This window comes from Alternaria alternata (assembly GCF_001642055.1).
Source record: "Alternaria alternata strain SRC1lrK2f unplaced genomic scaffold CC77scaffold_1, whole genome shotgun sequence".
NCBI lineage: Eukaryota > Fungi > Ascomycota > Dothideomycetes > Pleosporales > Pleosporaceae > Alternaria > Alternaria alternata.
In genome coordinates this window covers 604,984-625,111 of record NW_017306190.1, presented here as the reverse complement: position 1 = coordinate 625,111, position 20,128 = coordinate 604,984, and the positions used below count along the sequence as shown (strand labels likewise).

Here is a 20,128-nt window from a genome sequence, read left to right as displayed (position 1 = left end):
GTGGTCCAGCCTGCATAAGTATCTTCTCCACCTCTGATATACATTGCGCGACCCGTCTAAATTGACAATCCGTCGGTGTTCAGATTTCTTTACAACTGAGAATCTCAGCCTTTGCCCAGCCACAATACAATCTTCGATCTGCGAAATGACCACCAGCCTGGTCCCCGGTTTCTATGGCTTCTTCTTCACGAGGTTTGATCCCATGGTCGCTATCCATGCCGCCTATAACGACTTCGTGGACTAAGAATGGGTTATGAGTTCGCTTGTCCCAAAGGAGCTTCGCAATGGAGGTGTCAATTCCAATTATCGTTCATCTTTCAGCAAGCCGGCGGCGGAATGATGGGACTAGCTCTTCTCTCAGGCGGCCTTCTCCGAGTAACCGACGACCTGAAAGTCTGGAGATACATACAGGCTGCCACCTTCTTCGTTGATGTTGCATTCATTTGCTCGGCCTTTGATGCATTTAGTGTACAGGATTGACTGCAGTCTGCGTCGTGGCGCGGTGAAGATTGGGGTACTGTTTTGATTATAGCCTTTGTGACTTCCTTGAGAGTCGCATTCTTGGCTGGGACAAGATTCAAGACACATACAGACAAAGCTGATTGAATGATCGACAGAAGATGTGTTGCTCTGATTGCAACATCCGAGGCATAATTACCGGTCGAGGAGGGTTAGTGATCTGGACCCCATAAAAAGGAAGCAGTGGTCAAGTGGACCCGAGATGCAGTGTAATTGAGTTTCAGCTTATGTCATGTGCTTTCTAGCGTACAGCCTCTTGACGCTTGTCGAGAAGTCAGGAGGCACGTTCAAGACGCGTCGAACTCAATGTTTATTGCTGTCATTCTAGTGTTTCTCGAAAACAACGTGACCTTTAGTCGTTCACCTACGATGGTTTACGCGTGAACGATTGGTCCGTGCATGTCAATCAGGAAACACAGGTACTACCCAGTCTCCATGTCGGCAAACTTGTTCCATACAGCAGTCGCCTGAGTGTGTAGTAGAGCAGTACCTCAGATCGATTCCTTACAGTTTACAATCGGTGTTTCAGGGACGCATGCGATCGAGGTGGTCCAGCAAGGGTCAGGGCACCGAGAGGTTGGATCGACGCTCTGCCCCGCCAGCTAGTCTACTTCCAGCCACTAACGGTCCGTGCTATGCGGGGTTGCATGTCTGGGGGAGGGAGCTCGACAGACCGTGACGCGTTGGTCGTCAGTTGCTCACGAGACTATAGTAGCTACCCCTCTCAGCTGAGGTAGCTTCGCTCCTTCCCACTGCTTCCTCACACGACAATTTCATGCTCACTCCTACAACCTACTCAATTCATCTCAATCCACATTCTACATCAAATCATTCACAATGAGTGCAATCGCTGACAGCACCGAAGGCCCTGTCGAGCAGGTCAAGGTGCTGTTTGCCCTGTTCCCGGGCTACAACACGCTCGACGTGGCAGGTCCGCTCGAGGTTCTGAGTCGCTCCCTCCAGGATGCCAAGGACAAGTGTCAGTCAAACGCTCACTCAATTGATCCTTTGTTGACACATTGCAGCCAGCAAGGCCTTCAACTGCCAATTCGTCGGCACCGCAGCTGCCATGACCTCCGTTCAGGGTCTCACCATCAAGGCAGACATGGACTATGAGGTGAGTCTACATGTATGGAGCCTCGGAACTCACACTGACATCGATCCTAGGACGCCAACAACGAGCTTGAGGACTTTGACGTTGTCATCGTTCCCGGTGGTGAGGGTGTCTTTGAGGTCCTCAAGAACAAGTCTGAGCCTCTCGGACTCCTCACCAAGTACGTCGAGCTTCAAGAGAAGAGCCCCAGCAAAGAGCGTACCATCCTTGCCATCGACGTCGGTGCCCTACTTCTTGCTCAGCAAGGTATGCTCGAAGGCCTTGCCGCTACAACCCACCCAGACTACTATGTTCGTCTCGAGACAATCTGTCAAGACGCAGCTAGGCGAGACATGTCCGAGCGTACGGACGTCATGGAGGAGCGTTATGTAGTCAACAACGCCCGCTTCGACTTGGGCGAGAACCCCGACGACAACCCGTAAGTGGAGTCTGAATTGCGTTGGCATGCATCGCTGACAATCCTAGGTACATCATCAAGAAGTCGCGTGAGCCACCAAGCGCTCCCGAGGGCACCAACACCGGACATGCCCGTAGGAAGTCGATTGCTCGCAAGGGTAGCAACGCATGGCGTGACTCTCGTCGCCGCGAGTCTATCGCTAGGCGTGCTTCCATGCCTCTGGGCGGTATGCGTGTTATCACCACCGGTGGTGTGACCGCTGGGCTCGATGCCAGCCTCTACTTGGTGGGTTCTTTGGCTTCCCACGACTCGGCCCTGGAGGTCGCTCGTGCTATGCAGTATTCTTGGGTCAAGGGTGTTACGGTCGATGCGATCGATGTTTGAGCTACGGCTCCCGCGCGACGAGCGAAGGCGTTTACGATGAAAGGGTTGAACAGTGATCGGACCGGTCATCTGAAACATGTCGGGAATCTTAAGGATTTACCACGACGAATCATGTGAGGATTCATTGAGGAGTATTTAAAGAATCAAGAAATTCTGAAAGTCGTACCTGGTGGGGTGATGTGTCGTGAGAGATGTTGACAGGGAGATGTGCCGACGCGCAGCTCAGGCGTCTCCACAGCTCCACTGCAGGCGGGTAACCGTGCTTCGCGGGTGTTAGCGTGCGCAGGTCAAACCTCCTACACTACAGCATACGAAGTATGCAATTGTCACATCTCTTTGCATCAGCTTACCCGCAGCACTTGGAATATCATCGTCCGTCATCTCACATAAAGTGTTGCATTGCGGCATCGGTCCCTTTAGGCGCATTCTCATATGTCCAGATTAGAAGGATACGATCCGCACTACTAGGCGTCACGTCCGCCGCTCGTGTACGTCGTTTGCTCGCCGGTGGCAGATCGAACCTCTCTCTTGTTTTTGTGATTACAGAGCGACTGATACAAGAGCAGTCATGTACGTGCTATGAGAAAGCCTACAATCCATTGATTGCCGACCTACGATCTTGTTACAGTGATCCACAAAGAACATACCTACGGACGTGACTTGTTGACCTCCGTGCCTCTCACTCCAAGGCATCGATTGACATACCGATTTACTCTTCTTTCTCTAAACCACTGCGCCAGTGTGCAAACCCAAGGTACAGGACGACTCTTCTGAGGCAATCATTCGCCAAGTACTGTCTTGCTACCGAGGGCAATCTCGACATTGAAAGGAGAACGAGCACGTCAAAGTCACTTCCCACCCTCGATACGCGAAAGAACCGAGGGAGGCCGGTCTTCTAACCAACAAAGACGATAGGCAGAACGAACCACTTTCCTAAAGCACTGCAACATCTGGCAAGCAAGCATGCTTACGCTCGTCACTACTCTTCTGCTCCCGGCTCCGGCAGTGTCAGAGCATGTAAATATAGGATATTTTGGAAAAGCAGAATGTACAGGCCAACGAGTCCAAACAACAAGCATTGAACAACAAGAGATCAAGTTGTTGCATTGGGTACTCTACCCGACATCCGCAGCTGACCAATAACAGCCAGTTAGTGACGTACTCGCTTAAACCTGCCTCCATGTCTAAGCATCTTCCCCAAAGCATCCGCCATGTCTTGGCGAAGACGAACCTAGGCAAGCCGCAAATGTCGCAACACATGGGCACGATGATTGGACAATATGCGTCCATCACGTCTTCTTTACGACTGGAGTGTCTTGGCTTCTGTAGGCGAATCTGTGCATGCGTGCCCAGGAATAATCTCTGAAGGAATATAACTGTCGGGCTATTCCAATCTCAATCCAGCTTCCCTATGCCACAACAACGTATACGAGTAACCAGTATCACCAATGCCAATCCAGTCTCTCATAAGCTCACTTCGGCGGCGTAGCCGTCGCGCTTCACCTCCTCCAGCTCATCTGCAAGCAAATACCCAAAAGATCGAATGGCGTCTTTTGGACGTCTTCTCACGCATGTGGGATCTGGGCTTCACTGCTTTCGGGGGCCCGCCCGTGCATTTCCAGATCTTGCATCGGAGATTCGTCGAGGGGTTGGGGTTTCAAGGTGGAAGTAAATGGTTAGACGAACAGACTGTAAGTGTATAACGAGCAGTGTGATTGATACCATTTCCAGCGTTGCAAGTAGGCAGTATGAGAGAGAGCTGGTGGCGCTCGACGAGTGCGGATGAGAAGCAGAAGGTGAAGACGAAGAGACATCTTTCTCACCTACTTGTATCCCATTCACCAGAGAGTATGCATTGCTGATATTCCTGATCATAGTACCAAGAACTCTTCGCAATATGTCAGGCTCTCCCCGGTCCAGCCTCAACTAAAATGTGTTTCTGCATCGCCCTCCTACATGCAGGCATCCTCTCCGCCGTCTTCGCCTTCCTTCTCTGGAGCCTTCCTGGCGCAATCGGTATGTATGGGCTTTCGCTCGGCGTACAGAAGATGCCGGAACGTCTCCCTCCCATTGTATACGCCCTGCTCTCCGGACTGAACGCCAGTACTGTTGGCATCATCGCACTAGCGGCTGTTCAATTATCCGAGAAGGCCATCAAAGACCGTCTTACACGCATTCTAGTGATCTTTGGTGGCTGTGCGGGTCTGTGCTATAATGCGCTATGGTACTTCCCTGTATTAATCGTCATTGGTGGTCTTTCAACTGTGACTTGGGATGTTTGGCTGAGACAGCGTGTGGGTAAGATGAAAGCTGCGTACCTTGCTAAAAGGAGGAGAGCGAGAGACGAACAAGGTGATGCGGAGGAGGTTCAGACTACAACACAGAGCATTCCTATTGAGCTTACGCGTCCGGAGGCTGTGAAGAGGAGACAGAGGGCGGGAAGCTCAACAGATCGGATTGTGCCTGAGCGAGAAGAGGCGGGAAGGAGTCATGCTGGTGAACACCCAGTTGTTGATGATGTGGCTGCGAAGAACGATGCCGAGACCGTTGCACCTGTGGCGGATGTCAAGACGCATAACATTTCTGTAAAGGTTGGCGCGTCACTAATCGTGGGCTTCCTGATCTCCTTCGTTGTCATTATGGTTATCCGCGGTACGGTATCCAGCGGCCGGTCATTCAATCTCTTCTCCAACATGTAAGTTCATCATAAAGCTCCCTAGAGTTCCCACTAATCGCACCGGATAGGTATCTCGCCGGCACCATAATCTTCGGTGGCGGCCCTGTAGTGATTCCCCTCCTGCGCTCTTATGTCGTAGACCCAGGTTGGGTTTCACCACGGGACTTCCTCCTCGGTTTGGCTATTATCCAAGCTTTCCCTGGCCCCAATTTCAATTTCGCAGTATACCTCGGCGCTCTGAGCATCGCTTCAGCATCCACTTCTACGCCAACCATCGTAGGCGCCATTCTTGGTTTCATCGGCATCTTCTTCCCCGGCATCGTGCTAGCAGTCGGCGTGCAGTCTATTTGGCAGGTCATGCGCACCAAAGCATGGGTACTCAGTCTTTTGAGGGGCATCAATGCGACGGCTGTGGGACTAGTCTTCACGGCTGTTTACAGGCTTTGGGAAATTGGTTACTTGACGCCAGAAAGTAGTAACGGGAGGAGTTTGGCGGACGAGCCGTGGTGGGTCGTCGTGGCTGCCTTGGCCTACGCGGAAACGGCTTGGTTTGGGGTCCCACCTGCTGTGGCGATCATCGTTGGTGCTGTTCTGGGCCTGGGTTGGTATGGAGCCGTTGGACACTGAGAGTTCCGACTATATATTTGGGTCGTGGGAAGCAAAACGCCATCAAAAGCAATACGGTCTTATGGGTATGTGGTCACAGCACCCATTCAGCTCTTACACCAACTAACAAACACCAGTCTAGTGGTATGATGTACGTATTATTCAATCTCAAGACAATTCTTCATCATCTAACATCTTCCTAGTCTCGCTTAGGGACGTTCTATTAGAACACAAACCCAAGCACAGCTTGCGAGAGGCCCCGCGTTCGAGTCGCGGTAAGACCCGTCTTTTTTTGCCCTGTAGCATAAGGGCAATGCTCTAGTCTTTTTGCTATATACTAGCTTCTTAAGTTTATATAACAGACATTGTTCTTAATGCAGGTAGCTATTATCTGGTGCATCTAGATGTACTTTGACGTCTTGCGTTACACAGTAAAAGGTCTAGTCACTTCATCAGAGACTATATTGCGCTGCTTGACCTCTTTGTGGGATCTGCTTCAAGTACAGACAACAATCTACCTTTTCGAATGAAGCTTGACATTAATCGTGTCCTGGTCGTAGAAGATGAGGCAATGAATACGATGCGATTGCGCATTATTCTGACTATCTGTTGTACAAGTGCTAGCTACAGCTCATTCCGAAGGAGATGAGTAGGGGAGATGCAACCCAATAAAAGGACCTCAACCAGCCAGCAAGAAGGAAATATTAACAACGCTCAACAAACGCTGAGCTAAAAATCCCAAACAGTTTGTTATCGCTCCAGGCACCGAAGCCAGCCATCTAAAAGAGAAAACCCTCACCAGAACGCCATGACCTGTCAATCACCCCGAAGGAAAGTTGTAACCACCACGACCACGAAATGACATCATGCTGTCTCTGAAGACAGGAGTCAACACCAGGCCATCAGCATTTGGCCTACTTGTAGTATCCTCCATTTGGCGCGGACGTCGACGTGTTCGGGTCGTAGATCTGACCACCACCATTGTGAATGATGGGTGGCTTGCTGTACGCTTTGCTGCGTGACGAGCTACCTGAGTTTGTGTATAGGCTCGAGGAAGCGGCAGAGTAGGCTGCAGGTATGTTAGACTCATCTTTGAGACATGCTCTGATAGGCGCAGGCAACGTACATGTAGATGAAGTCGAGGGGCGGGATGCATAGGCGCCCTTTCCCTGACCGTAGGAGCCGTAAGACGAGCTCGACGACATCGTTGATTGGTGTTGAGCGACTTGGAGGCGTTCAGTGGCCAGTGACGACCAGAAGGATGGGATGAGTGATCGTCGTATAGAATGTGGTTGACGGCGATGAAGCTGGATTTGGGTATATACGAGACGGTAAGGGCGTATCGTGGGTGTGACGAAGGTGTACTGTTGATTAAGACCACACAAGAACAGCTGACTCTTTCAAAGATGCTTGATATGACTGTAGACTGAACAATTGTTTGATCGATTGACTGATAGAGAGAAGAAAGAAAGCAATCACCAACCTTACAACTATTTATTCCAGGCAGACAAAACCTGAGGCCGCCACTCTACAAGACTCACCTTTCGTACTATTGACTATTGTTCCGCTGCCATCGGAGCTCTCCTACGCTCAATGTAACGCCGTTGCCTGGATAGCTGGGCCAGGCGCGTGAACGACGTGGATGACTGCGCGATTGCGATGATTCACACGCGTGGCTATGTTCCCTCGGGACAGGTCCTGAGGCAGGACACGCGTAGGGAGCGAATCAGCGATTAGGCAGCCCTTTTTGGCACCTGCTCGATCTGCCAAGAAGAAGAGTCATCGCCGGTGTGTGTGAGTTCACCGAAGAAACCAGTTCGGTCGGGGTGAGCTAAAGCCGCGTTGCGGCTAGAAAGGGCGGAGTCAATGACTTGGGTGATGAGTAGGGTGGTTGTGTTACGCCGTCTTCTCCTGCATGGCACGTCAAGCAGGACGAACGTATGGGAAGGCAGCAAGGAATCAGTCCGAGACGCGCTATCAAGTGACGTGCACAGAGCCCTAGGCGACAGCGATGCCAGGAATGGATAATGACAAAGCGGATAAACTGGTGAACAAAAAAGTCACCGGTGCCGAAAGAAGAATGGGTGTGGGGGCTGAGGGAAAGATGGATGCCTGGAGCCATTGGCAGAATTGCGAAGTGTTCACCGCAATACAGCATCATAGGAGTATATCGACGGCGGCCAAAGATGGGAGAAATGCGCATACGATTGGGAAAAAACAAGAGACGAAGAGGCAAAGGGCGGTGTTGTGAGATACGGGGGAAGGCGCAGTCGAAGGTCGCTGATACATGGCGGGGTCGCTGGGCTGCGAATGGCAATCAACCTGGCCAAGGCTGCTGCCAGGCTTAACGCCATTCACGTGGCAAATTGTCATTGCTAACTCGAAAGAGACATTTATGAAGGTGGCAATTGCGCGGCTGCGAATTGCGCAAGCGCGCATGTTGTTCTGAGGTTTGCCAGCGCATAGCCGGTGAACCGCTGGAGAAGTCCTGAACGGGAGGCGCAAGACCGAACGTCTCGCCAACTATGCGGCCCATACACAGAACAGTGGGCTGTGTAGATTGGGTATCTTGTTTTGCCAGCGTGTGGTCAGCGAGAAAGTGGAGGCATAGCATCCTACACCTGCATTCTGGGTTGCTCGTCAAGCCAGGGAAATGTTATGCGGGCCGATGGAGTTAACATCGCCGATGGAGTTAAGATGATCATCAACTGGTATCCGAATGCATTAGGGTATCGCTATATCCGCTCCTTCAATCTCCCCGTCTAATCGTACAATTTCAAGACACCATTTAAGTCACCAGCAACCACCTTACTTGTCTCCCTAGGGTGCCACTGTACTGACAGCACAGGCGCATCGCTCGCCGCAATCTTGTGATACATCTTGCACGTCTTCCAGTCCCAGAAACACAGGTAGCCTCCACTGTCGCCAGAGCTGATGAACTGCCCATCAGGACTGATCGCCACATCTGGAGCATATCCAGCCACGTTGTGCCCTCGGTAACTCTTCTTTCGGTTTTGTCGGAAGCGGTCCGTAGAGCTGTATACGGTGATTTGGTTGTCGGACGATTGGAAGGCAACGTATTTGCCTGACGGATGTGGTGAGGAGCGGACCATAGAGAACATGTAAGGTTCGGCGATGAACTTGATGGGTACAGGAATACCGTATTCCCAAGCGCGCAAGGACTTATCGTCTGATGTGGTGATGAAACGGCGGTTCTCATCGCAGAAGGTAATAGTATTGACAGGTCCGAGATGGTGATCGTATTCTTGCACCATCTCTCCGCTTCTTGTGTCGTATTGTAGGATCTTCTTGTCACTCATACCGGCCAGGAACTCGTGTGGTGTACTAGGGTTGATGCGCACGACATGCGGTGTCTTTCCAGTTGTAAACTTGTTCAAGCACTTTCCAGTCTCTGTGTCCCATAGCTTCATATAACGATCGTAACTGGCGGATACGAATTGTGTACCACTGGGATTGAAGTCAATGTCAACCACCGACTTGGTATGGCCCGAGTAGGTTCGCAGAAGCTCGCGTTGGTGGTACACGTCCCATAGTGCGATCTTCGAATCGGCCGAAGCGGAGAGTAAGAGATGACCGCTGTCAGGTATGAAGCGCACTTGGGTAATCGACTTGGTATGGTATTTGTAGGTGTGAATGAGCTTCTTCGGTATGAAACTCTTAGGCTCGTAATCGCCGGTAAGTTTGATGTCGAGATCCGTGGGGATATGCATATACGTCCGTCCCTGGTAGTCGTATTGCTGGCTGCCGACAAACTCGCTCGTCTCGCCTTCGGCTTCGGTATCGCGGTAGTCCGTGCCAGCAAGCTTCTTTTGCACGGGTGCAGCATTGTCGACGATCTCGTCTTCCTCGTAGACTATCTCTACTTCGACATCCGATCCAAACTCGTCATCTGAGGCAGCGTCTGGCCTTTCTTCCTCATACTTCGCCCAGGGTCCCTTGTATGCGCCAGCGCCAGTTACAACACTCGAGTCGCCCTTGCCCTCTCGCTTCCTTTTCTTCGATCCCGCGCCTGATTCGATAGCACGCTGGCCTTGACGGAAAGTATGGTCGCTGATGTATGTCTCTGCAGCGAATCCGGTTGGCACGCGGCCTGAGCCTCCGGCTGCCATGGTAAATGTTTTTGGGAGCCGGAATAGGGTCGCGGCGCGTTTAGATCTCGGCGACGACTCCGATATTGGTGGTTGGAAAGACTAAGAGGTGGAACGCGAGGAGTGACAAGTACGGTGTTGAAGTTGGAAGCTCCCAGCTCACTAGAAAATGTGGGTGACGACGCACGGACCATGTTCACTATGTAATGCGTAGGATGCGCAGTGTTACATGTGAAAACTGGGTTCCATTTACGAGAGCTAACATAACGCTATCATACCCCATCAGGACATAAAATCGTTCAATCCTTTCCTGTATGCGCTTCCTGCCGCCAAACCCATTGCCTCGGGTATTCCACATTATCTCAACCCAACAACTATTCATGTCCTCCCGCTAGCAATATGCGTACGCGTGGCTCGTCTATCTGAGCCGGATATCAAGTGCATCTATCCGCCGTTCTCTAACCGCTGTTGAATTCGTGCCTCGAGGTTCACTGCAACCAGTACAGCCACAAAGATCCCCACAATCAAGACGAAGGGCGTGATCCCCACCTAGTGAGACTCGTCACGGATGAGGGCGACAATCATGCTGTAGAGGTAGAAGAAGAACATGAGCAGGTGGAAACCCAGCTTGATGAAGGATTCCTGCATGCGTGTTAGCCTGGCTTCCTGGACTCAGTATACCCTCTTATCGTACCTTCTTGTGCACGTTGAGCTTCCTGAAGATCTCCGTCGCGTCCAAAAGATGCTGGTTCTCAAAGATCCTGTTACTGTCAGCATTGTCCTATTTCCATGTCATAGCCCTGGTTTGTGACGTACTTCTTTCCATTCCAGGCCAATAGAGGCAGGTTCAGAATCAGCGCAATCCAGTATCCGTTGATGAGGAACAGGAAGGTCAGGAAGGCGTGGACAGCGGCTTCGGGGATGATGTAGGTGTTCAGGCGGTTACAGAGATCGATGGGGTTGATGTAGTCGCTGGCGCAAAATTAGCATGTGCTGATCAAGGTACAGGTTGTGTCGCAAAGGAGGCTATGCCATGGGGTCGTATGCTTGGGGCTCACTTACCATTCCAGATCGCTGTACATGATAGTAAAGAAGACTTGTAGGAACAGGTTGACGGCGTTTATCAGCACCGCCAACAGGTACAACCATGCTTCGCCAGTCATTGTGAAAGAGTCGTGTGCTGCGTAGCACGGCTATAGCGTATGAAGAAGGTGGAAGATAGACTAGCTATATCGCCAGTAGGCTGTTGTTTGCGAATGGACAGATAGACGACAGATGTTCAGGACTCGGATGCGGTCGTGTGTTTGCAGGCTGCCGAGCTAGAACGCGGGAAGCTAGCTTGTGCGCGGGGCCTAGCTAGAAGTTGCGATGACGTGGGTGGGTGGTGGATCTGCACGACCGTATGGCGATAATAGAATCCTGAAGAGCAACGGCGGCTAGCAAGGTCGTTCAAATTCTGGCGGGAGTTGGGCAAAGATGTTTGGATGACGTTGAGGCGGAGACACGATTGCTTCCCTGGACAGCGGGCAGGCACCGTTAGCGTCATTCGCCTCGCTTGCAGGTGTGCGATGAGCGGGCCAACATCGTCCGACCGAAGCTTAACGGAAGATTGATGATTTCACGGTGGTTCAGACTGCTCGCCGAAACGAAACAAAACGAAACATCATGCGCAGACACATAAATTCCAGCCATTTGTACTGCTACACAGATTATCACGATCAATGCTGTGGAAACAGTCCACCACATCTGTCAATTGCCAAGTAAAGCAACGCCCCGTTTCTCGACCCACGCCACGCAATCCATTAGTGATGGTGGTATCGTGAAGCTATGTGTGATCCCAAATTTCCCAAATTTTCTTTTAAGCAGCTGCTTTTGCTTCGCCATTCGTCTCTCCGTTTGTGGTTCCCGGCATCTGTACTGGACCGCCGGGCGAGTCTGGTAGTCGCGCAGTCAAAACCTCTACGCCATCCTCGGTCACGAGTAGGGTGTGTTCTGTACAATGTTAGTTCTGAAAAGGATATTTGGACGAATGGGTGAGAGCCTACCAAACTGCGCAGTCAGAGAGCCATCTTGGGTCACACTTGTCCACTCATCGGGCCAAGTCTTGTCCCTGTGCGAACCAACACTGATCATGGGCTCGATGGTGAAGCACATGCCAGGCTTTGCTGATCCAACTGCCTTGTTCTTCGCGTAATGAGGAACGTTGGGCGCGCAATGGAAGAGCTGGTTGACACCGTGCCCGCAGTACGTCCTGATTACGCTGCAGTTCTTGCTCTTTGCGTGCTTCTCGATGACGTTTCCGTACTCGCGGAAGAGTATGCCTGGCTTAACAATCTCGATAGCCTTGTCCAAGCACTCTCGTGCAGTCTCCGTTACCCGCACCGCGTCTGGGTTGGCCAGAGCCTTGTCTCCGATGTAGAATGTTTCGTTTAGATCCGCATGGAAACCGCCGTGGTAGACGGAGATGTCAACGTTCAAGATGTCGCCATCTTTCAGCACGCGCTGGTCGGGGATGCCGTGGCAGATGACCTCGTTTAGCGATGTGCATACGGATTTCGGGAAGTGGCAGTAGTTGAGGGGTGACGGGTAAGACTATTGCTGTCAGCACATCGCTCTGTCTTGCTATGATTGCCGCTGCTCTTACGTCGCGCTCGATGGTAGCCTTGTGAACGATCTCATCGATGTAATCAGTAGTAACTCCAGGCTTTGCCGCTCTCCCTGCAATATCCAGGATCTCTCGGCCGTAGCGGCACACCTTGCGCATCGCATCTTGCTCCTCCTTGTTCAGAATCGTGATCTTGTTCCTGTTGACAAACACCTGCTCCGAACGCGGTATGCCATCCTTGGCGTAGTCTGGGTGTCTGATGTGCTTGGGGACTTCGCGGCGCGGCGAGAGCGGGTATACGGGTCTAAGAGCGCCGGTGTACGAGTACGTGGGAAATGGGTTGTAGTGACCCGTAGCTGGATCCGGGTGAGAAACTACTTTCGGCGTAAAGATGTTTTGGAGAATACTACTTTGTGACTTGTGGACCTTCTTGTGCTCACTCTGCGAGGCCGTTAGATTATTTTGCCTGCGATGTAAAATCAATCTCACTATATACCCAGTTGCGCTTGAAGCAGTCTTGCGAGCAGAAGTAGCTTTCTTTTCCTATCTTCTGGCAGTTTGGACATTGCAGCGAGCCGGCATCGTTCTCGCAGTCATTGCCTGAGCATTTGCGCGGGGCGTCTGTGGCCATCGCGTGTGGTGGTATAAGAGTAATAAGAGGATGGCTAAGGCGGGAAGTGGCCTGTATTTTCTCAGACGTTGCAGACTAGAGCGCGCTACAAAACTGTCCGTGTGGAGTAACGGGTTGCACACAAAAGGTCTGGTGGATTGCTACTCTCGCTCGTACGCCGCATCGTCGAGTCGGAAATCGTTGCAGGGGTCGAGGCCGCCGGCTGCCGATCAAAGATTACTAAGTAGCGGCTAACCGTAGGTCGCGCTTACCTTTTTCGGTCTTGACGTGCTTCATGAGCCCTACTTTGCCATCCTATCTGACTCTTTGACTTTCTGGTTATGCTTTGATAATTGTCACCCGTGTCTCAGCTTTTTTCGTCCCTGTAGAAAATGGGGTTTTACCTTTCTTTTTTTCTCCCCTTCTCTTACTCCCCACCTCACACCACCCCGCCTCAGAACACGAACTAGTGAATCCATCATTTTTTAATCCATCATCGCTCGCGCTGCCTCTCATCATGACGCAGAAAGTAGTCGTAGTTGGAGCCGGGCCAGTTGGCTCGCTGGCGGCGCTCTATGCGGCTGTGCGTGGATATGAGGTAGATGTCTACGAACTAAGAGCAGGTAAGACATGACCTGTGGACCATCTCGGTGCTAGCGAGTACCCTAACACTAGCTAGATCTCCGAGACCCTAATACTACACCACTAAACTTCTCAAAGTCCATCAACCTTGCTCTCTCTGAGCGAGGTATACACTCCCTTCGCGAGACAGGACTATCCGACCTTGCCGATGCGGTACTGGCGGAAACATTTCCCATGCATGGTCGCATGATTCATATAAGGAAAAATGGAGAGTATGTTCGACAACCGCAGATTTATGATGCGAGAGGAAGAGTAAGCATGATTTCATCGTTCAACCTGGTTTTGTGCTGATTCGAGTAGAGCTTGCTGGCTATGGATCGAACAGGTCTGAATAAAACATTGCTCGACCATCTGGAGGCCATGCCGAATGTAAAGCTCATGTTCAACCACAAATTGGTCGGCGCAGACTTTCGAAAGAAGACAGCATGGTTCGAGCATCGAACTAAGTCTCCTGAAGAGCAGGGCGACGAGTTCGAGATCAACTTCGACCTCATGATCGGTGCCGATGGTGCACACTCCGCGGTTCGGTATCACCTGATGAAGTTTGTTCCCATGTCGTTCCAGCAAGAGTACATTGACAAACTCTGGTGCCAATTTCACGTTCCTCCCTCGCCCAACGGCGACTTCCGTATACCTCCAAATTACCTCCACATCTGGCCTCAAGATGAGTCTATGTTCATTGCACTTCCGAACCTCGACAAGACATTCACGTCTACGCTGTTCTTGACTAGAGAAGGATTCGAGAAGTTGGATGCATCTGGAAAAGTCGTCGAGTACTTTGATGAGAAGTTCCCAGGCGTTGTACCAGACCTGATCACGGAAAACGACCTCCGCGAGCAGTACACGTCCAATCAGCACCTGCCTTTAATCTCGATCAAATGCACTCCATATCACTATGAAGATTGTGGCGTCATTGTCGGCGATGCCGCGCATGCTATGGTACCGTTTTATGGTCAAGGGATGAATGCTGGACTGGAAGATGTTCGCGTTCTGTTTGACTTCATTGACAAACATCCAAACGATCGGTCCAAGGCCTTAAGGGAATACACTAAAGAGCGAACTCCCGATGCACACGCCATTAACGATCTTGCCATGGGTAATTATCGCGAGATGGCAAGTGATGTCAAGAAACCGCTATATCTATTGCGGAAGTGGGTGGAAGAGCAGCTCTACCTTTACGTCCCGAGCGCTGGCTGGGCTACTCAGTATTCGCGCGTCACGTTTAGTAACTTGCGATACTCCAAAGTTATCCAAGCGTCCCAAAGACAAGCTAAGATACTGCACGGGGTAGTTGGCTTAGCGCTTGCTTCTGTCGCCGTCACTGCGTTCTGGTTTGCGAAATCCGGCGGTGCACAACAAGCGAAGATGGGAATTATGAGGTCAATTTGCGTAGTTGCACAGAGAATGCAAAAGATCACAGAAGGGTGAGCTGCAATGGCGAAAGCATGAGCGATGACTTGTGCGCGGTCTGTAATATTATATCACTTCAAAGCGCTGGTTCTCACTCGCGCTAACGTAACCTTATCATATAGATGTCGTTACACGAGCGGTTTATATCACCGTTATTCGCAAAAGATTTTCTTCATATCAAGAATATACTCTACTTCCTGGCCTCAATGTTGGCTACTCAAAAGTTCATTCGCGGGCCGGTAACCGCTATCCCAGGAAAGATAACACAAGGAAGGTTGTAATATCAAGGTTCTGCAGTCGAATACGAAACCACATCCCACCACAACGCTATGACGATAAGCTTCGCAGCGCCACAAGCGGCAAGCCACGTGAGCTCCGCGTGGATGTGTTACTGCCCCACAAGCGAAATGTGGGGAAGCGATTCGGAGTGAGTGCATGTTGTGGCGCTCGCTTGCAGTGGCATCAACTTTCGACAAACTACATCTGGAGTACAAGCAGTCGATATGGTCCAGGGTCACGATCATCTCGCTTACGCACTTCCATGAGCAGTGTATTTGCGTTACAGCCATTTCGATGCAATCTATCATCAACTTCTTTCGCATTCGGTGCAAGTCAAGCCGGAAATACTGGTATCTTCATAGTCGCGTTGATGTCTCCCGGGTGTGTGGCAACGCATCTCCACTTCTTCGATACACAAAGCCATCTATGTTACACTCTACACACTATGCGGATAAATTCGCCAACCTCTCACAGCCCACACAACAAACATGGTACCGACGCTCACGACCTTCCAGAAACAGCGTGTTCACCGTACTCGCAAGGTCACATTCACCAAGGAGAGTTTGGCATGGCTTGGGCTTGTAATCACAGACTGTTCTTTGGATGTAGGCCCACGCTCCAGAAGCCTCAGAACCTCATATCCGGGTCGCAGTGAGGTCAGTCACGCGTGGCAGTAAGGTCTTAACCTGGATAAGCTGGTTGCTATTCTAGTTTATCTTGCACGCGTGCTTGTATATCGCCGCTCTGTACTTTGCGCTATGGTTGTCGAGTGGATGGATCTCCAGCGCGGCAGCTTGGCGAGTCTCGATTTGTTTTTATTAAGGCATCTTGTCGCTCCAGGTTCTGCTTGTGACACGCACAATATTTTTCACTCCTTTGAAAACTTCAAGCTCATCTTTTTGTGCGGTTGCTCTATCTGTAGACAGCACGAAATCTTCTAGATTGACAATACTGTCGAAATGTATTTCACCTATGGTCTCGCGGCTTTGGCCGGCCTTGGTGAGTAAATTCGGCTTACACGGAGTGCAGTTCCAACTGACAACGTGTAGCTCAAGCATGGCCAACGTCAGAATCACAGCATCTAGCGCCTCGCGCTGTGAGCTACGTGGACTCGGAAACAGGCTTCACATTCTCCGAGACCAAGGCAGCTGCAACACTCAGCTCCAACATCATCTACCGCATAGCGCAACCTGCCAATGTTCCAGCAGGTCAGCCCTACGACGTAGTGCTCCAAGTTGTTGCGCCCAACTCTCTCGGCTGGGTCGGTCTTGCCTGGGGCGGTAGTATGATCCGTAACCCTCTCACAGTCGCATATCCTAACGGCCAAAAACCCACTGTATCTTCACGATGGGCCACGTAAGTCACCTTTATCCAGAAATAGCCACAATTCTCTCTGACACGTACGAAAGCGGCCACTCCACGCCTCAACAATATCCCTCTGCAACTTATACGCCTTTGACCACTGGCAACAAGTCAAACAACACACACTGGCAATACACCGTCAAATGTACTGGCTGCACTACGTACACCGGCTCATCCGGTACTGTACGCGTTGATCCCAGCGGTAGCAAACGTCTTGGTTTTGCCTGCGCGCAGGGAAAAGTGTCGAACCCGTCTTCGACTAGCGCAACGATTCCGGTGCATGATGTGTACAACTACATCACGCATGACTTCTCCGCGGGTGCAAACCAGAATTTTCAAGCTTTGTTGAGCAAGAACGGGGTTGCGAGCACGGGAGAGACAGGGAATATCACAGGGAAAATTTAGATTTGCGTATCGTATAAGCTGTAGACTGACAGGGAGGGGCTAAATGGGGGTTTTGTAGATATCTTTGCGTCTTCCTTGAATATATTTGACATAGCACAAGTCCATGTGTTTTTTGGAAGTTGCTTGATGCTGCGCTATGAACTTCTGGTTTTCACATGTTAGAGCTCTGGGGAGAAGCTTCCCCGGTGTGTTCAGTATGGCTCAACATAATTGCTAGAAACGCCCTTGGTGCTTCGCCACCCAGCTATGTGAGCGAGCTTTGTCTGTCGACTTCGTACTATTGCTCTTGAAGTGTCAAGACTCCTAGACAGATACGGTAGGCAGAAACTTCTTGCGCAACAAGGCCAGACGTGGAGATGAGCGGATAGGAGGCGACTATGGCTAATAGTCACGGAGTAACGGCGTCACGGGCAGATTACATGGCAAGGGTAGAAATTCTGGTAACAACAAGGTGCATTCGCATCGTCCTCGGTGATCTAAAGAATTATATAGAACAATGCCAAACGAGTGGTAAGCAGAAAGCACCACCTCAACAACTCTCAGCAATGGGGAACCAAGCTAGTAGTAAGTGCGTCGCCGCAGCCATGAGATATTTGTAGGGACCGATCGCGTCTAAGCCTTGATGGCCATGTCACCGAGTGGCATCTCCTTGAGCCCTGTGGTGCATGTGTTAGCTTCGTGCTACATTCAAGCAGATTATTGATGAGGTACTTACAGCCGTCAACGTCTTCAGGAGCTTGTTGCTTCTTCTTGCAAGCGTTGTATTGAGCGGGCTGCTGGACGGTAAGACCAGCTTTGGGACATGCAGTGTTGAGGTTGCATTGATTGTCCATGGCTTTCTGGAGAGAGTCGCCTTCCCAACCGAAGACGTAGTCGCCGTGTGCAGCAGCACCGCTAGAAGTTCATAATTAGCCGTGCTCTATCTCGCTGGAGACAAGGCTGCCAAGTGAAAGTGGACCTCGCGAGAAGACGTACCCAATGTTCATGCTGTAAACGAAAGGATCTGAACCATCAGTGGGCCACAAGCTCTTGTCGGCAAACTTGTTAACATCCCACATCAGTTCGTACATGATCTGAGGAAGCTTGACAGGGTGAGTGGATGGGCAGGCACCACCTCCATTAGCACCTGAGCCTTGGCCGTAAGCAACGTGACTTTGGTGGTCTGGTGAGTCGAGGTTTTTGCCGTCCCAGCAAGTAGGGAAGATGATGGTCTGGCGGATAAGCTTGCACTTAGGGTCCTTGGGGATGGCGACAGTGTCACTCCCTGAGCAAGGTGCGCCACCGACGAAGGTACTCTCAGAGGGGGAAGTCCAGCAGCGATGGCAGATGTTGGATAGCTTGACTTTGCTGTTGTCGGTGTTGGTAGCTGAGCCTGCAAGCATGCGGAAACCCTTCTTGAAAGCGGTGGTTTTGCCGCTGGGGATATAGTAGACATCAAGACCGCCGTCGTTGATGAGCTTTCCTTGTGGTCCACCATTTCCAATCTGAGCCATGTGTTAGAAGCGTGCCCTAGTGTTTTCTTCCCCGCTATGATGTTACGTACCTGAGGCACGCGAATGTATGTGCCTAGAAGACGGAGGTACAAAGTCAGTGTATGTCTCACATACGTTTCGTGCCTTCACAACTTACCGTTCTTTGCCTTGAAAAACATCACAGCAGTCCAATAGTTCGATTTATCCTGGACGAAGCTGCAGGAAGTGCACTTCGAAAGCTGCGCGGGGTCGTTTGCGGGGTCCATGGTGATGTTGAAGGAGTCACCTCCGACGATCTGATGAAGATGAGGTGTGTACTTCACGCCGGGGTTGACAAGAGGATCTGTTCGTTCGACGACAAGCTGCGAGCAAGCAAATCGCAACATATTTTGTGCAGCAACATTCCCGGCGAGGGCCGTTGCTGCAGCGAGTAAGGTAGCCCACTGCATTGTGACTAGCGATTGTAACGTAGTTTTCGACTCGTGAAGGTGCGAGTGATACTCGACGAAATGAACGATGATGAGTGAAGAGACACAGAGTTCACAGCCGTGTCCTGTAGTAACTTCTCTTATAATGAGAACGCAATAGTAATCGCCGAATTGGGGTCGTCCACGAGGACAACTGCCGGACCACGGGGAGATCCTGATCGATCAGTTCTGCATATTATAGGTTTAATATATAATGGTATGATGATTGGGCTGGGGAAGCATGCAACGCATATTGTTTGCCCACTTCGTAAGATGAACCAAAGAACAACAAATTCTGGAGTGTGCACTGGGAAGGTCGTTGCAGCTTGTCAGGCTCGCTGCCAAATCATACTGCTGATTTGACCACTGACGAGCCCGGATGCCCGGATGCAGGCTTTAGATTTGCCGCCAACGATATTACGCCCGTGGCATTGGAGGCAAAGCGCCCTTACGCTATATTTTCCAAGGCACTTGGCTTCTATCTAATCAACAGATAGGAGTCGGTGTAATGAACGCCGAGCCCCCTTGAAGACTAGAGTCTGCGAAGACTGGATGATCCATAGCCTGTCTGCTGAAGTGCTTCAAAAGGTGCTGTAGAGAGTCAAGAGACATCTCAAGTGCAATAGGTCGCCAGCATGACTATTGTCAACTTTGTGCAAGTATTCATCGAGTAGAACTTCGTCAGTCACATCCACCTACAGCATGTGAAGCGTCACATCTTGAGAGTGATCAAGCTTGGGGTGAGGATCAGCATCACAATCCAAATTACCGTGGGTCATCCACCACTTGAACATGCCGCCGATGTGGCCGACATGCTTGGATGCTCCGGATCTTCCAGTTTATTCGAATAAGAAGTTATGGATGTATTTTTGAGGCTGAATGAGATGCAAGAATTGTTGGGCTCCCACGTTGGCGATATTGCGTCGTGCGTGCGGTGCTTTTGGACATCCATGCTGACTTTAGTGTCAGTTTGATGTCATCAGGCGGTGAAGATAAGTGGGAACAGAGTGTTGGGAAACAGAGACGCCAAGCATGCTCCGATGTCCAGAGATCGGGGCTATATGTGGTGG

General features: G+C 51.0%; 9 protein-coding genes across 9 annotated transcripts; 4 read left to right on the top strand and 5 right to left on the bottom strand.

Annotated features, from left to right (window-relative positions):
- Positions 1-1,356: 1,356 nt before the first annotated feature.
- CC77DRAFT_923987 (class I glutamine amidotransferase-like protein) lies at positions 1,357-2,414 on the top strand (the record flags this gene model as incomplete). The annotated part of the gene is made up of 4 exons (XM_018533777.1): positions 1,357-1,498; positions 1,545-1,636; positions 1,687-2,051; positions 2,099-2,414. The coding sequence occupies 4 exons, from the start codon at positions 1,357-1,359 to the stop codon at positions 2,412-2,414; spliced, it is 915 nt and encodes a 304-aa protein (XP_018391316.1).
- Positions 2,415-3,678: 1,264 nt separating this feature from the next.
- On the top strand, positions 3,679-6,169 carry CC77DRAFT_10064 (chromate ion transporter-like protein). The gene is made up of 5 exons (XM_018523413.1): positions 3,679-4,105; positions 4,292-5,109; positions 5,160-5,783; positions 5,835-5,848; positions 5,901-6,169. Exons 1-3 carry the CDS (start codon positions 3,863-3,865, stop codon positions 5,716-5,718), a joined length of 1,620 nt encoding a protein of 539 aa, XP_018391315.1. The 5' UTR covers positions 3,679-3,862; the 3' UTR covers positions 5,719-5,783; positions 5,835-5,848; positions 5,901-6,169.
- Positions 6,170-6,611: 442 nt separating this feature from the next.
- Positions 6,612-6,902, bottom strand: CC77DRAFT_1056011 (hypothetical protein; the record flags this gene model as incomplete). The annotated part of the gene is made up of 2 exons (XM_018527874.1): positions 6,612-6,766; positions 6,824-6,902. The coding sequence occupies 2 exons, from the start codon at positions 6,900-6,902 to the stop codon at positions 6,612-6,614; spliced, it is 234 nt and encodes a 77-aa protein (XP_018391314.1).
- Positions 6,903-8,459: 1,557 nt separating this feature from the next.
- Positions 8,460-9,827, bottom strand: CC77DRAFT_923999 (transcriptional repressor rco-1; the record flags this gene model as incomplete). Its single annotated transcript, XM_018533780.1, has 1 exon — positions 8,460-9,827. The coding sequence occupies one exon, from the start codon at positions 9,825-9,827 to the stop codon at positions 8,460-8,462; it is 1,368 nt and encodes a 455-aa protein (XP_018391313.1).
- A 528-nt stretch (positions 9,828-10,355) lies between these two features.
- CC77DRAFT_978226 (ER-derived vesicles protein-like protein ERV14) lies at positions 10,356-11,389 on the bottom strand (the record flags this gene model as incomplete). The annotated part of the gene is made up of 4 exons (XM_018535996.1): positions 10,869-11,389; positions 10,623-10,778; positions 10,501-10,567; positions 10,356-10,448 (listed from the first exon to the last, which is right to left on the bottom strand). Exons 1-4 carry the CDS (start codon positions 10,967-10,969, stop codon positions 10,356-10,358), a joined length of 417 nt encoding a protein of 138 aa, XP_018391312.1. The 5' UTR covers positions 10,970-11,389.
- A 275-nt stretch (positions 11,390-11,664) lies between these two features.
- Positions 11,665-13,042, bottom strand: CC77DRAFT_925729 (methionine aminopeptidase; the record flags this gene model as incomplete). Its single annotated transcript, XM_018533874.1, has 4 exons — positions 11,665-11,798; positions 11,852-12,398; positions 12,451-12,852; positions 12,908-13,042. The coding sequence occupies 4 exons, from the start codon at positions 13,040-13,042 to the stop codon at positions 11,665-11,667; spliced, it is 1,218 nt and encodes a 405-aa protein (XP_018391311.1).
- Positions 13,043-13,538: 496 nt separating this feature from the next.
- On the top strand, positions 13,539-15,091 carry CC77DRAFT_1027032 (kynurenine 3-monooxygenase; the record flags this gene model as incomplete). Its single annotated transcript, XM_018526348.1, has 3 exons — positions 13,539-13,644; positions 13,701-13,915; positions 13,964-15,091. The coding sequence occupies 3 exons, from the start codon at positions 13,539-13,541 to the stop codon at positions 15,089-15,091; spliced, it is 1,449 nt and encodes a 482-aa protein (XP_018391310.1).
- A 902-nt stretch (positions 15,092-15,993) lies between these two features.
- Positions 15,994-17,308, top strand: CC77DRAFT_11219 (CBD9-like protein). The gene is made up of 3 exons (XM_018530105.1): positions 15,994-16,351; positions 16,402-16,708; positions 16,762-17,308. The coding sequence occupies exons 1-3, from the start codon at positions 16,312-16,314 to the stop codon at positions 17,117-17,119; spliced, it is 705 nt and encodes a 234-aa protein (XP_018391309.1). The 5' UTR covers positions 15,994-16,311; the 3' UTR covers positions 17,120-17,308.
- A 423-nt stretch (positions 17,309-17,731) lies between these two features.
- Positions 17,732-19,040, bottom strand: CC77DRAFT_924956 (hypothetical protein; the record flags this gene model as incomplete). Its single annotated transcript, XM_018533833.1, has 5 exons — positions 17,732-17,775; positions 17,835-18,013; positions 18,095-18,603; positions 18,663-18,685; positions 18,749-19,040. The coding sequence occupies 5 exons, from the start codon at positions 19,038-19,040 to the stop codon at positions 17,732-17,734; spliced, it is 1,047 nt and encodes a 348-aa protein (XP_018391308.1).
- Between the last annotated feature and the right edge of the window lie 1,088 nt (positions 19,041-20,128).